General features: G+C 35.6%; 5 protein-coding genes across 5 annotated transcripts; 4 read left to right on the forward strand and 1 right to left on the reverse strand.

The window, feature by feature from the left end:
• Positions 1 to 2,055: 2,055 nt before the first annotated feature.
• Positions 2,056 to 4,270, forward strand: LOC104772127 (uncharacterized). Its single transcript, XM_010496774.3, has 2 exons — positions 2,056 to 2,338; positions 2,499 to 4,270. Exon 2 carries the CDS (start codon positions 3,007 to 3,009, stop codon positions 4,108 to 4,110), a length of 1,104 nt encoding a protein of 367 aa, XP_010495076.2. The 5' UTR covers positions 2,056 to 2,338; positions 2,499 to 3,006; the 3' UTR covers positions 4,111 to 4,270.
• Positions 4,271 to 6,364: 2,094 nt separating this feature from the next.
• LOC104768733 (uncharacterized) lies at positions 6,365 to 7,439 on the forward strand. Its single transcript, XM_010492768.3, has 3 exons — positions 6,365 to 6,838; positions 7,038 to 7,107; positions 7,220 to 7,439. Exons 1-3 carry the CDS (start codon positions 6,449 to 6,451, stop codon positions 7,261 to 7,263), a joined length of 504 nt encoding a protein of 167 aa, XP_010491070.1. The 5' UTR covers positions 6,365 to 6,448; the 3' UTR covers positions 7,264 to 7,439.
• Positions 7,440 to 8,212: 773 nt separating this feature from the next.
• Positions 8,213 to 9,007, forward strand: LOC104768736 (copper transport protein ATX1). Its single transcript, XM_010492770.3, is given in 3 exon segments — positions 8,213 to 8,350; positions 8,474 to 8,549; positions 8,663 to 9,007. Coding segments are annotated over 3 exon segments (234 nt in total). The 5' UTR covers positions 8,213 to 8,341; the 3' UTR covers positions 8,812 to 9,007.
• LOC109131426 (cytochrome b-c1 complex subunit 8-2, mitochondrial) lies at positions 8,952 to 10,217 on the reverse strand. The gene is made up of 2 exons (XM_019242437.2): positions 9,994 to 10,217; positions 8,952 to 9,189 (listed from the first exon to the last, which is right to left on the reverse strand). The coding sequence occupies exons 1-2, from the start codon at positions 10,161 to 10,163 to the stop codon at positions 9,141 to 9,143; spliced, it is 219 nt and encodes a 72-aa protein (XP_019097982.1). The 5' UTR covers positions 10,164 to 10,217; the 3' UTR covers positions 8,952 to 9,140.
• Positions 10,218 to 10,365: 148 nt separating this feature from the next.
• LOC104768735 (PRA1 family protein B3) lies at positions 10,366 to 11,380 on the forward strand. The gene has a single exon (XM_010492769.3). It carries the CDS (start codon positions 10,477 to 10,479, stop codon positions 11,128 to 11,130), a length of 654 nt encoding a protein of 217 aa, XP_010491071.1. The 5' UTR covers positions 10,366 to 10,476; the 3' UTR covers positions 11,131 to 11,380.
• The last annotated feature ends 455 nt before the right edge of the window (positions 11,381 to 11,835 follow it).

The following is an 11,835-nucleotide window of genomic DNA, read 5'->3' on the forward strand; positions in this document are numbered from 1 at the left end:
TTACTAAACTAAACTAAACTATATGACATCATTGAGATCATTTGACTGAATGTGCCTAACTTCTTATATTACAGCTTTGGATATGAATAATTGACTGTGTAACGAAGATGCTGCAGATTCTTTGTACATTATACATATATCTATATAATTTTACCATCAACGCTTCGATGAGACGTTAAAGGGGCTGGGTGCAGTCAATATACGAAAATATCCCAAAAGTTGATCTTATTGACATATAATAGCAACCACGTACATATGTAGGGCTGGGCAAAATAACCGATAACCAAATAACCGACCGAAACCGAACCGAAAAAAACTAAACCGAACCGAACCGAAATTCTTCAAATACCCGAATGGTTAGTAAAAATCTATATCCAAACTAACCGAAACCGAACCGAACCGAACCGACAATTAAATGGTTAACCGAAATATCCGAAAACCTAGAAGATATCAAATATTATATACTTAATATTATGCAAAACTATAAAATAAACTTAAAATATAAATTATTTCTAGATTCAAAACAATTAAATATTTTAAATAATCAATATATGTAAATGTTATTATTTTGAATTTACAAAGTTAAATACTATTTTGTAAAATTGAATCAATATTTTTCCCTTTTTTGTATTTTTGTTATTGTATATTTGGTTAATTTTGGTTATATTCGGTTAGTTTTGGTTATATTTGGTTTATTTGGTTTATTTGGTTAATGTTAATATAATTTATGTTAGTTATGGTTATTTATTTAAATAACCAAACCGAAACCGAACCGAAAGAAACCGAACCGAACTAAACCGAAATTTCATAAATATCCAAATGGTTACTATATTACTATATCCAAAATAACCGAAACCGAATACAACCGAACCGAAACCGAATGGTTAACCGAATGCCCAGGCCTATACATATGAGTCAAAAGTATGAATGTCACGAATGAGAGTTGACGTTTTCAACTTTTATTTTGCCGGTTTAATCATTGATTTTAAAACTAAACGCATACTCTACCAAAAAATAACCGGGTCGGTACTATGAATTATGGAATATCTTATGTATAATGTATCCTGCTACAAGTTATCATGATATCTAAAAGAAAAATTTCGACATAACAGTTGGAAGATTTGGTGTTCCTTTGCTCGAATCATACATACACTATACATTATGTACAATGCATGTTGTTGTGAAAGATGACATTCTAAATAGGCAGTGACAATACTAAAGTGCTATTCAGAATTTGTTTGATTGGTCTGTAAAAACTCGTTCGTGACAGTACTAAAGATACGTTGACATTTTTCTATTCGATTTTTTTTTGTTTCGCATAACAATCGAATACGCCTCTGCTTGTTGGAACCAGTTCTGTAGATTCTGCTAATTGTTTCTAAAAACATTTGGGCCTAATAAACACGGGTCTCCTTTTGCTTGTTGCCTTGTGGACTAAACTCTTCCAAACAAAAAATTAACATAAAAAAAAAAAGCTCATCAAAACATGAACAAATGAAAAAACCAATTTCAGTTTTTTACAATTCACACCACATGTACAAGCCCACACACTGAATCCAGAATATAATAAAGCCACTAAATTAGTATCACTAAACCACACATTGTGGTATGTTTTTGGAGTTTTAACATTTACGACATAACTAAAGTTATTTGAATCATTAAATATTTTCTTAAACTCGTACTATTATTGAAACAAACATAGGTTAATATAACGTGGAACCGATGATAAATGAATAATGACTAAAACGCATGTCCTTCAAAATTGATTATCAAATTAATTAGTTGTTCGTTCATGTCTTCATGATGTGTCAGGAAACATGTAATAATCAAATTGATTAATTTAGTTGTCAAGAAGTTATTAGGACACACATAACTTATTAAACTATACTATAAATTGATTAATTAGTTTTTTTCGTCAAATATCTTCTAACGTTTTCGACACTACCTGAAATTTTCAAGCGCAAACCAAAAAAGAAAACATTCATTTAAATAATTAATATTTAAATCAATTTTTATGATAGATATTTTAAGACATTAAGGTGATGACGTGGCCCTATGACCTATGATGGCTCTTGTTCTAACTGTTTGGAGGAGGGGAAGGCAGTAGTGGAAACCGCTCTTCATCTTTCGATGTCTCTCTCTTTTATCAGTTTCAAAATCACCATCTTTTGCTTTAAATCGATCCTTCAGGATTCGAAATTCCAAACCATATAATCTTCAACCTTCGTTCGTCTCTTTCGTTCTGGGTTTCTCTGTAACTGTAGTAGCCAATTCCAATTCTGGGCATATTATGTAACTCGTTCCAAAAAGTTTCCTATTCAATCTCGTCCAAATTGAGGTTTTTTTCCCATCTTCTTTTGTCAAAGTTGAAGACTTTATTCGTTTTGAATGTGTCCATAAGTAGAATTGTCTTCTTTGAATCGCTTTCATACCTCTGTTTTTATTGGGTTTACAGAATTTTGCCAGCAATGTCTATTGACTAGCTTTTCCCGGTAAAGGATTTGTCTTTACCTTTTTTTTAATCAGGAAGAGACAATGGGTGGTTTAAATGATAAGATTGAAGGATCTGATGATAGTTGTAAAAAAGCTAGGGTTTCATGTCCTCCCAGTCATAACCATGAAGAGAATCGCACCAGAGACAGCAACCACAAGGATCCACAAGAAAAGAGCCATGTTCAACGGGTTCCTAAGCCATTGCTTACTTAATTTCATCAAACAAGCCCACTCGATTTTCCGGGAAAACATCACACTGATTCTTTCCCGGAGATTTACGTTGCTTGAGCTGTTAACTGAGCGTGAAACCTCATCTCTTTCCTCTGTCATTCTCTTCAATCTAGCAGAAGCAGAACCAAAACTCAGAAGCTTAACCCTATTAGAAACATCATCAGGCAAAGAACTCTCCGACCATCTCCTAGGTTTCTGGCTCTTCATGTTTTGCCCAAGAAGTCACAGAGAGATGTCTGGTTTGAAGTTAACAACCAGATCCTCAATGCATTGTTTACTCTGATGTGTTTGTATCAACACCCGAAACGGTTTTATCACCTCGTGCTTCTCTGTAGATGGAAGCAAGATGATGTTACAACGCTTAGGAAGATTTACTGCGAGAACGGGACTTACAAGCCAAACGAATGGTTACACATGATGGTTGTTGTTCTTTTGCTTCACTTGAACTGTTTTGCTCAGTATGGGCTTTGCGGTCTTAACTTAGGGTATAGAAGATCCGAGAGACCCCCCATTGGTGTAGCTATATGCATATCTGTTGCAATAGCAGCTCCTGCGGCTGCAGGTTTGTACACTATTCTTAGTCCACTTGGGAAAGATTATCATCCTCAAGGAGACGTGGAGAATCAAGTGCAGCCTGTGGAAGAAGGACCGGTTACTACTAATCGCAAGTTATCTCTTGAACGGAGATATTCATTTGCTTCTACAGACGTGAGTAATCCTGAATGGAGAGGTGGGATTCTTGATATATGGGAAGATATTTCATTGGCTTATCTCTCACTGTTCTGCACTTTCTGTGTGTTTGGTTGGAACATGGAGAGGATTGGGTTTGGGAACATGTATGTGCACATTGCCACTTTTATTCTCTTCTGTTTGGCTCCTTTCTTTATATTCAACTTGGCTGCTATAAACATCGATAACGAGATGGTGAGGGAGGCACTTGGATATACCGGCATTGTGCTTTGCTTGTTTGGTTTGCTATATGGTGGTTTTTGGAGAATACAGATGAGGAAAAGATTCAAGTTACCGAGTTATAACTTCTGTTGTGGGAGACCTGCTATTGCTGATTGTACACTCTGGTTATTCTGTTGTTGGTGTTCTTTGGCTCAAGAAGTCCGGACCGCAAATTCTTATGAAATAGTGGAAGATAGATTCTTCAAAAGAAGAGAAGAAAATAGTAAGGTTGATGGTGATGAGGTTCTGGTATCTTCATTGGCTCGTGAAGATGGTGTGTTTGATCCGAGTTGCTCACCTAAGGAGATGACCACGACGATAGCTGGCTCGTCTCTCAGCCCGAGTAGACGGAAAGATGATACTTGCTTGGGAGGTAAGAGTGATGAAGCTCTAAGTCCACCTTCTCCTCCATTCATACACAGAGAAGCTAGTTAGAACTATCAAGAGTTTTTTTATCAAAGTTTGTTTTGAATTTTTCTGGATTAAGAATATATATACTCAAATGGTAATCGATGTAAAACCAGATTTACTATTGGACTCTGTTTATACGGTTCAGGTATATTTATATTTAAACGGAACTAAAGTTCAAATTCCTTTTGTTTTGGAGTTTATGTGATTAATGAGAATGACAAGAAGTTAAAAACTTTTTGATATGCTACAAACATACATATAATTTTGCTCACGTTCTCACGAAACTGTGGAAGCAACTTTGGGCATATGTATCAATGTATCATAATATATGAGAAACAGACAAGTTTTGGTCTCACAAAAATGAGAAACATAAATAGAGAAACACTCTCACAAAACAACATATAATTTCGTTTTGAAGGGTGACAAACCGAGTATTGGCGCGATGATCCACCTAGAGAGCTTCTGTTCACAGAATGTTCCATTTGTCTCGAAGCGATAACACAAACTCAAATTTGTGATCTTCTAGGATTAACCTGTTGCAATCATTTGTTTCACCAAAGATGTATTCTCAATTGGCTGTGGAGACAGTAGGGTGAGCCGTCATGTCCCAATTGCCACGGAGGCGGAGTCTTGTTAGCGAAAAATCTTTTCCGTTAGAAAATAAAGTTTGTGTGTTTTAATTTTTTTTTCCATTGGCTAAATCTTGTCTGTTTGTGATCTGGTTTGTGGTTAGAACTTTTTTTGGTTATTATTAATATAATCTTGTTTAACAACAGATTTCAGTTTTTGTCTGTTAATAATATCGTGTTAGAACTACCAAGAGTTTTTAATCAAAGTTTGTTTTGAACTTTTCTGGATTAGGAGGATACTCAAATGGTAATCGATGTAAAACCAGATTTACTATTGGACTCCGTTTATACGGTTCAGGTATATTTATATTTAAATGGAACTAAAGTTCAAATTCGTTTTGTTTTGGAGTTTATGTAATTTACGAGTCATATAAACCATGCAAATTAAAGCTGTAGCAAAAACAAGTAAAAAAAGGCCAACTGCCAACCACACATATAGTTCTTTTGATAAAGATGTCACCAAATGTTTATTATGTGATTAATGAGAATGACAAGAAGTTAAAACTTTTGAGAAACAGACAATTTTGGTCTCACAAAAATGTATAAGCAACTTTGTTAACTTCTTATGCAATATGTGTATAAATAACAACTAAAATGGAGGGAACAAAATATGTAGGCAATACATGTGTGACTTTCTTGTAGCATAATTTTTTTTCTTCATTCAAAACTTTTACAATGCACAGAAAATGAACTGAACATGGCTTCTTCACTTAAAAATAAAGATTTTCTTCAATGGAAAAGGGTTTGCGTATATTATCGCTCACATAAGATTGAGAATAAGATTGAAAACTGAGAATTTAGTTGTAGTGCTTTATCCACTTTTTAATACCAAATTTTTAACTACTAATGAGTTATGATACTTGAACATACACAAACATTGTGTTCATTTCATAATCATATAAGTTTAAGATAGTTTGAGAGCAAGATAAATTTGATTTGTAAACATATGTATGTTTACAATGATTTATCTTGCTCTCAAACTATAGCAAATCATGATTTATAAAATAATTATGAAAAATAAATTTGTTGTGGTTACAAAAATAATATTTCTTTGCAATGGTTTTTTTTGAAATTATAAATAGAATACACAAATAACTACCTAAAATATTGCAAACATAAATAATGTAAACTAATTATACGTCTTAATTCAAATGAATGATCCAAATTGATATTTTAAAGTAAAATATAAAATATTTACTATGATAATATATATTTACATATATTAAAAGTTTACATAAAATTACAAAATAGAGTTAGTTTTATATTAAAAAAATCATTAAAATGCAATGTACTCAGTAGTTGCCTAAACTTCTGTTTTAACATATAGTCGGTGACAGGTGAATCTAAACAAGAAAAAAAAATTACAATTCAAATAATTGCTTTAAAAACAAATAATAAATAATGTGGATTATATACTCTAAACTTAGAGTATAAATATTTATTATCAATCGTTGACACACCTATTTTAATAGCTTTGAGTTTGATATACATTTAATAGATTTACATATTTTTCTTAACAAATTCTCATTTATTTCTTTTTGTTGATACAAATAAAATACATAGATAATACGGGTAAAAAAGTCTTAAATTCTTAAATATCCAGAGATTACTATATTTTTTGTGCTGCTATTTCTTAAAAAAAAAATATAAAAGAAATAAAAAGAAACTGTTAAACCAGAAATTAGAAGCCGACTAAAAAAACGAGAAATTGGAAAAAACCCTATAATGGTTGAATGGGGAAAGCGATGGTAACTAGTACGACGGTCAGATTCTCAGAATTCGCCATTAGACTCTCTTCCGAGAATCCAATCAGACCCCACAGACCCACTCCTCCTCCTCCGCGGAACAAAGTCTTCGTCAAGAAGACGACCACTCAACACCTCCTCGATTACCCCAATCTTGTTAAGCTGGAGAAGGCGGGATCGCACTCGGGTTCCAATCCCGCTCCTGCTTCGGGTTCGGTTCCTATTAATCGGGTTCCCCTTGCTCAGGTCGTCGAGGATTGCGTCAGACGTTGGTTCCAGGATACCCTCAAGGATGCCAAATCTGGTGACGTTGGTATGCAGGTCTTGGTTGGTCAGATGTATTGCAGCGGCTATGGAATCCCCAAAGATGAACAAAAGGTTTCACCTTTTTCATTCTGCTTTCTGGGTTTAGCTTGTTTTCCTACAATTCTTCTAGAGTCGATACAAAGATTTGATTTTTTCGTCTCTGTATGTACATTGTGTATGCCTTCGGTTTGTTGTGATTAGAATGATCGAATGGTCTACTAGAGTTTGAAGGTGTAAGTGTGTATCTGATTTAGAATTGTATATGTCTTAGGGTCGTGCTTGGATTAGCAAAGCTTCAAGAACTCGATCATCAGCTTGGCAAGTGAGTGAGAAGCCTCCAGGTAAATTACTAAAACATTGACTTTTGTTTGATTCTTTTATTGAATTGAGTGAAAATCTTGTGAGTTTGTTTGTGTGTATTAATTTGGGGTTCTTTCTTACTAATAATGCCAGGTTATAATGCAAGCGATTCAGATTCCAATGATAAGAAAGATTGATGATGATGACCTTTTTTTGAATGTTTGTATTGCCAAGTGACTTTGATTTGTTAGTTTCTCTCTCTTCCTGTCCTTTGTTTAATACTTGCTGTATTCAAAAATTTGAAGCTTTTGTATCATTCTGATGGTCAAAAAAGGGTTCTCAAGTTAAATACCACACAAGTGAAGTTTTTCAACGGTGAGTCTGTTAGCTGAAAACATTGCATTTACCAGTATAGAGTTTGCCATGGCTTCTCTAGTTCTTTTGTCCCCAGATGTAGAATCAAACAATTTGCAAAGAATCTAAACTGGAATGTCACTTGATATTTCTTCTTTTTCAAGGAATCTACTGCTACATTCTTGTCTTTAAGGATCATGTGCAATGAATTATGGGTTTGGATGGAATGAAAAAAGGTAAAGTTAAATTGGGGTCAAATGTTTGCATCTCTCCGAGGATTGATCCTGTTCACTGATAATACTGAATTGCAATTTTCAAGATTCACATAAGATTCTATCAGAAACTGTAGATTGGATCCAAGAATTTTTTAAGTCCGTGAGTCTACCATGATGTCGGTTTTCTAACATTAACATCGGAGTTGTTTTTCTAGTCCCGAATGAAAAAAATACAAAAGGTTGAAGCAAACCTAACCAAATAGCGAATGTCCGACCCGAACGATATGATGATGCTATTTGCTGACTGATACGATTGTTCTCTTAAAAATGTAGTGTGAAAAGGTTGAAAAAGTGAATAATATTAAACGAACGGTTGTAGAAAATGAAGGAAAAAGCCATTTACTTTGGTCCTATTATTATCTAACGCGGCGAACTAAAACAACTTTCTATGCGAGTGGAGGCCAGTGAGGCTTTTATTAACGTCCTTTACGCAAAGAATCCCATTCGTCATCTTCTTCTTCTTCTCTTTTTGTCTTTTTATAACATTAAATCATGTATTTATAGGTTTGTTCCTCCTTCTGCCTTCTCCATAACAAAACCTGTTTTAGACACATACTCTGTTTTTTCTCTGCTTCTCTACACTAAGAAGCGAGTTGCGAAGGAGTAGATTGATACGAAGTCGTTTTATTCCACAAAAGATCCTGTGATGGCTAACGTAAGTAAGATTTTGTACATGGTTGATGGTTTACTTTATTTTCATCAATCTTTTCTAATTGCACCGTTAGCAACTAGAGTGTTCCTGCAAATTATGCTTACAGAAGATTCTCTTGATTGACAGATTGTGGAGCTGAAAGTGAATTTGCATTGTGATGAATGCATCAGGAAAATACTTAAAGCCATTAAGAAAATAGAAGGTGACATTTGTGTTATATTTTTCTCCTACTGATTTCTAAAATCAAACATACCTTACAATATTTTCTGTAATTGTTTTGGTTCATCAATAATAACACATGAATTAAATTTACAGATATTGAGACATACGATGTGGACACACAGCTCAACAAAGTCATAGTCACTGGGAACGTAACTGAGGAACAAGTCATTAGGGTTCTTCAAAAGGTGAGGAAAGCTGCTGTTAAATGGGACGAAGACAACTAGACCCTCTTCACAAACTAGAGTCTTCTTGCTTTCCTTAGAACTGTACGGCCCCTTGGCCATAGTTAGCTCTATATCTATGAATGCTCAGTTTTGGCCACGATTCCTACGCATTAGTTGAGGATTCGACTACATCGGTTTCGTATGTATGATAAAATAAATGTGATCAAACATTCGGGTTGTTATTCATGAAATCCACAAATTTATTCAACAAAAATGCAAGGAAGCCATTTTTTCGCTTCTAATTTGAATGTTGATGATAACAAAATGTCACTTGGACACACTTTGGAGGAAGAAAAATTGAAGAAAGAATTGGACTCTTGTTAGAAGCATATGATAATCTTCATGCTTTAGAACCTGTGCTCCAACTTCTCTTGTTCTTTGTAGTATTGAGCATACCTGCGTTCATTTGCAAGAGGGAAATACATGTTCAGGACATGAGCATTGAAAACAAGAACATAATGATTGGGACTACATTTAGTCATGAGTCATTACGATATGCACATGAGACAAGCGAGTTTTCTTCCTGACACTAGGATATGCACATGAACAACAATGGTTGAGAGCATATTATAGTCATGAGTGTCTAACATTAGGATATGCACATGACACAAGTAAGTTTACTGACGATGATGTTGCCTAATTTCTATGAGAGTGATTGATAACCATAGATAAGGCAGCTAAAAATAATTCAACCCCTTTTTGGTTCATCACATAAAGTCACTTGCTTCAAGTAAAAGGGCATCAACAAGCTAACACACTACTAGTTCAACACAGACAGAATTAACAGAAACGTTTCGAATGGTTATGACTTCTCTTTTTATCATCATCATCATGGATTCACTATCCCTATTTGGGGAACTACTTTGTCTAGATAATCAAATCAAAACTTCTATTGTAGTCAAGCTAGCTACTTCTATCATTTTACTGGATTACATAGAAACAGTAGTAAGCATCAAAATTTACACCAATCCATACAGATTTGTCACAAAACAATAACCCTTAAAACCATTTGAGTTCCTTAAACCACCATTGTGCTGTTATACCCAATAAACCAACAACCTAATTGAATAATCTACACGGATCACCTAACATTCAGATTTAAGAACATCACAATCCTCAGATCGCACATTTCCACACAATCGATCCATCAAATCTGCTTGCTAATGGACTAAATCCAGAGAGAGAGAGAGAGAAGCGTACGAGTAGGTGCCGATAACGGGAGCGAGAAGGAGAATAGTGCTGATCCAGTTCTCAGAGACCTTGTGATGGATCTTCTCAGGCAGATCTTTCCAAAGACCCGTCATAATCTTCTGCTGAAACGGCGATAACGCGTAAACCACCGCCTTCAATTTCACCGGCTGCTTCCCCATTTTTTCTCTTTTCTCAGTCAATCTCCGATTCCAACAAATGCAACAATAAGACCGACCTTTCAAGCCGGATTATAATAAGCAGCGAATCATCACTAAACGATGTCGTTCAGAGCGTTAAAAGACCTTTTAAAACCCATTTTTAGCCCACTAGATAGTTAATGGGCCTTATATTTATAACTTAATGCTATTATCCACGTGTACGGTAAAGGTGCTCCATTGTAACGTTAACACGGTAAACAGGTTGCTTGAGAAGACGTCAAATTCAATTCGTTAAAACAAACGCGTCTTCTATCCACGCGCCTCCGTGTGTGTGATGGCTAATCCTCCAACGTTACCGATCTCAGACCATTCCGGTGGTGGTGGTTCCCAACCTCAGCAAACCGTTTCCGCACCGGCGTTTCGCACGTTTCTCTCTCGCCTCTCGTCGTCGATCCGCCAAAGCCTATCGCAGCGACGGCCGTGGTTAGAACTCGTCGATCGAAGCGCGATTTCGCGGCCAGATTCACTAACCGATGCGTATTCTCGGATCCGGAGGAATCTACCTTACTTCAAGGTGAATTACGTGACGATCGTGTCCTTGGTGCTCGCGCTCTCGCTCCTCTCGCATCCTCTGTCTCTCCTCGTTCTCATATGCCTCTTCGGTTCCTGGATCTTTCTCTACCTTTTCCGTCCGTCGGATCAACCGCTGGTGATTCTCGGCCGTACGTTTTCGGATCGCGAAACGCTTGGAGTTTTGGTGATTTTGACGATCGTTGTTGTCTTCTTGACCAGCGTTGGATCTTTATTGACCTCTGCTTTGATGATTGGTTTGGGGATTGTGTGTTTGCACGGTGCGTTTAGAGTTCCGGAGGATCTTTTCTTGGATGATCAAGAACCTGCTAACACCGGATTATTGTCTTTCCTTAGCGGAGCTGCCACCTCCGCCGCTGTTGCCGCCGCATCAACTCCTGTGTCAGGTCGTGTCTGAGTTTAAGGACTCCTGCTCTGTATACCAATTCTATGATTCTTTATTTGTTTCTTTTAGAAAAATTGCTTACGTTGGGAATGTAGAATTGATGATCTTCTTGGTTCTAAGTTTAGGAATTCAAGATTTTGATATTTTTGATTCTCCATTGATTCAAACATGTAATTGATTCAACAATTTCTCACATTACTCTTTACTCTCCGTGTACAATACAATCACATTAATCGATCCCTTGGCTCTTTTGCATGTGACATTGATCTATCGTTTTTGGTTTTTCTATGGCGTTAGGTGTGTGACAAGATTATTGATTACTAATAAAGCTTTGAGACTATTGTTGTGTTAGAAATAGGATCCAATCATTACTAGTGTGGTTAGATGTTGCAAACTAAGATTTTACAGTTTTCACCATACAAAAACATTGTTGAATCAATATCTGGTTGTTTATTTTCTAAAAGTGTTGGTAAAACTACGAATCCATCTTGTCATCAGAATGTTTCTGTACTGAGATTTTGATTCTAGAGTGTCCAACCAAAAATGTCATTGTCACACCGACTGGCTATTTTAACGAATCTAGTGTAAAAAGTACTTTGTTTTTGACAAGTGGGAAAATATCGAGACAAATGAGTAAATGAGTAACGTAGGACAGAAGTTGATCGTGAATGTTTGTTAAAACGCATAATGAAAGATTTGAATATTACTACAAGAGAG

This window comes from Camelina sativa, chromosome 20 (genome assembly GCF_030686135.1).
Source record: "Camelina sativa cultivar CO46 ecotype springtype chromosome 20, ASM3068613v1".
NCBI classification, from domain to species: Eukaryota; Viridiplantae; Streptophyta; class Magnoliopsida; order Brassicales; family Brassicaceae; genus Camelina; species Camelina sativa.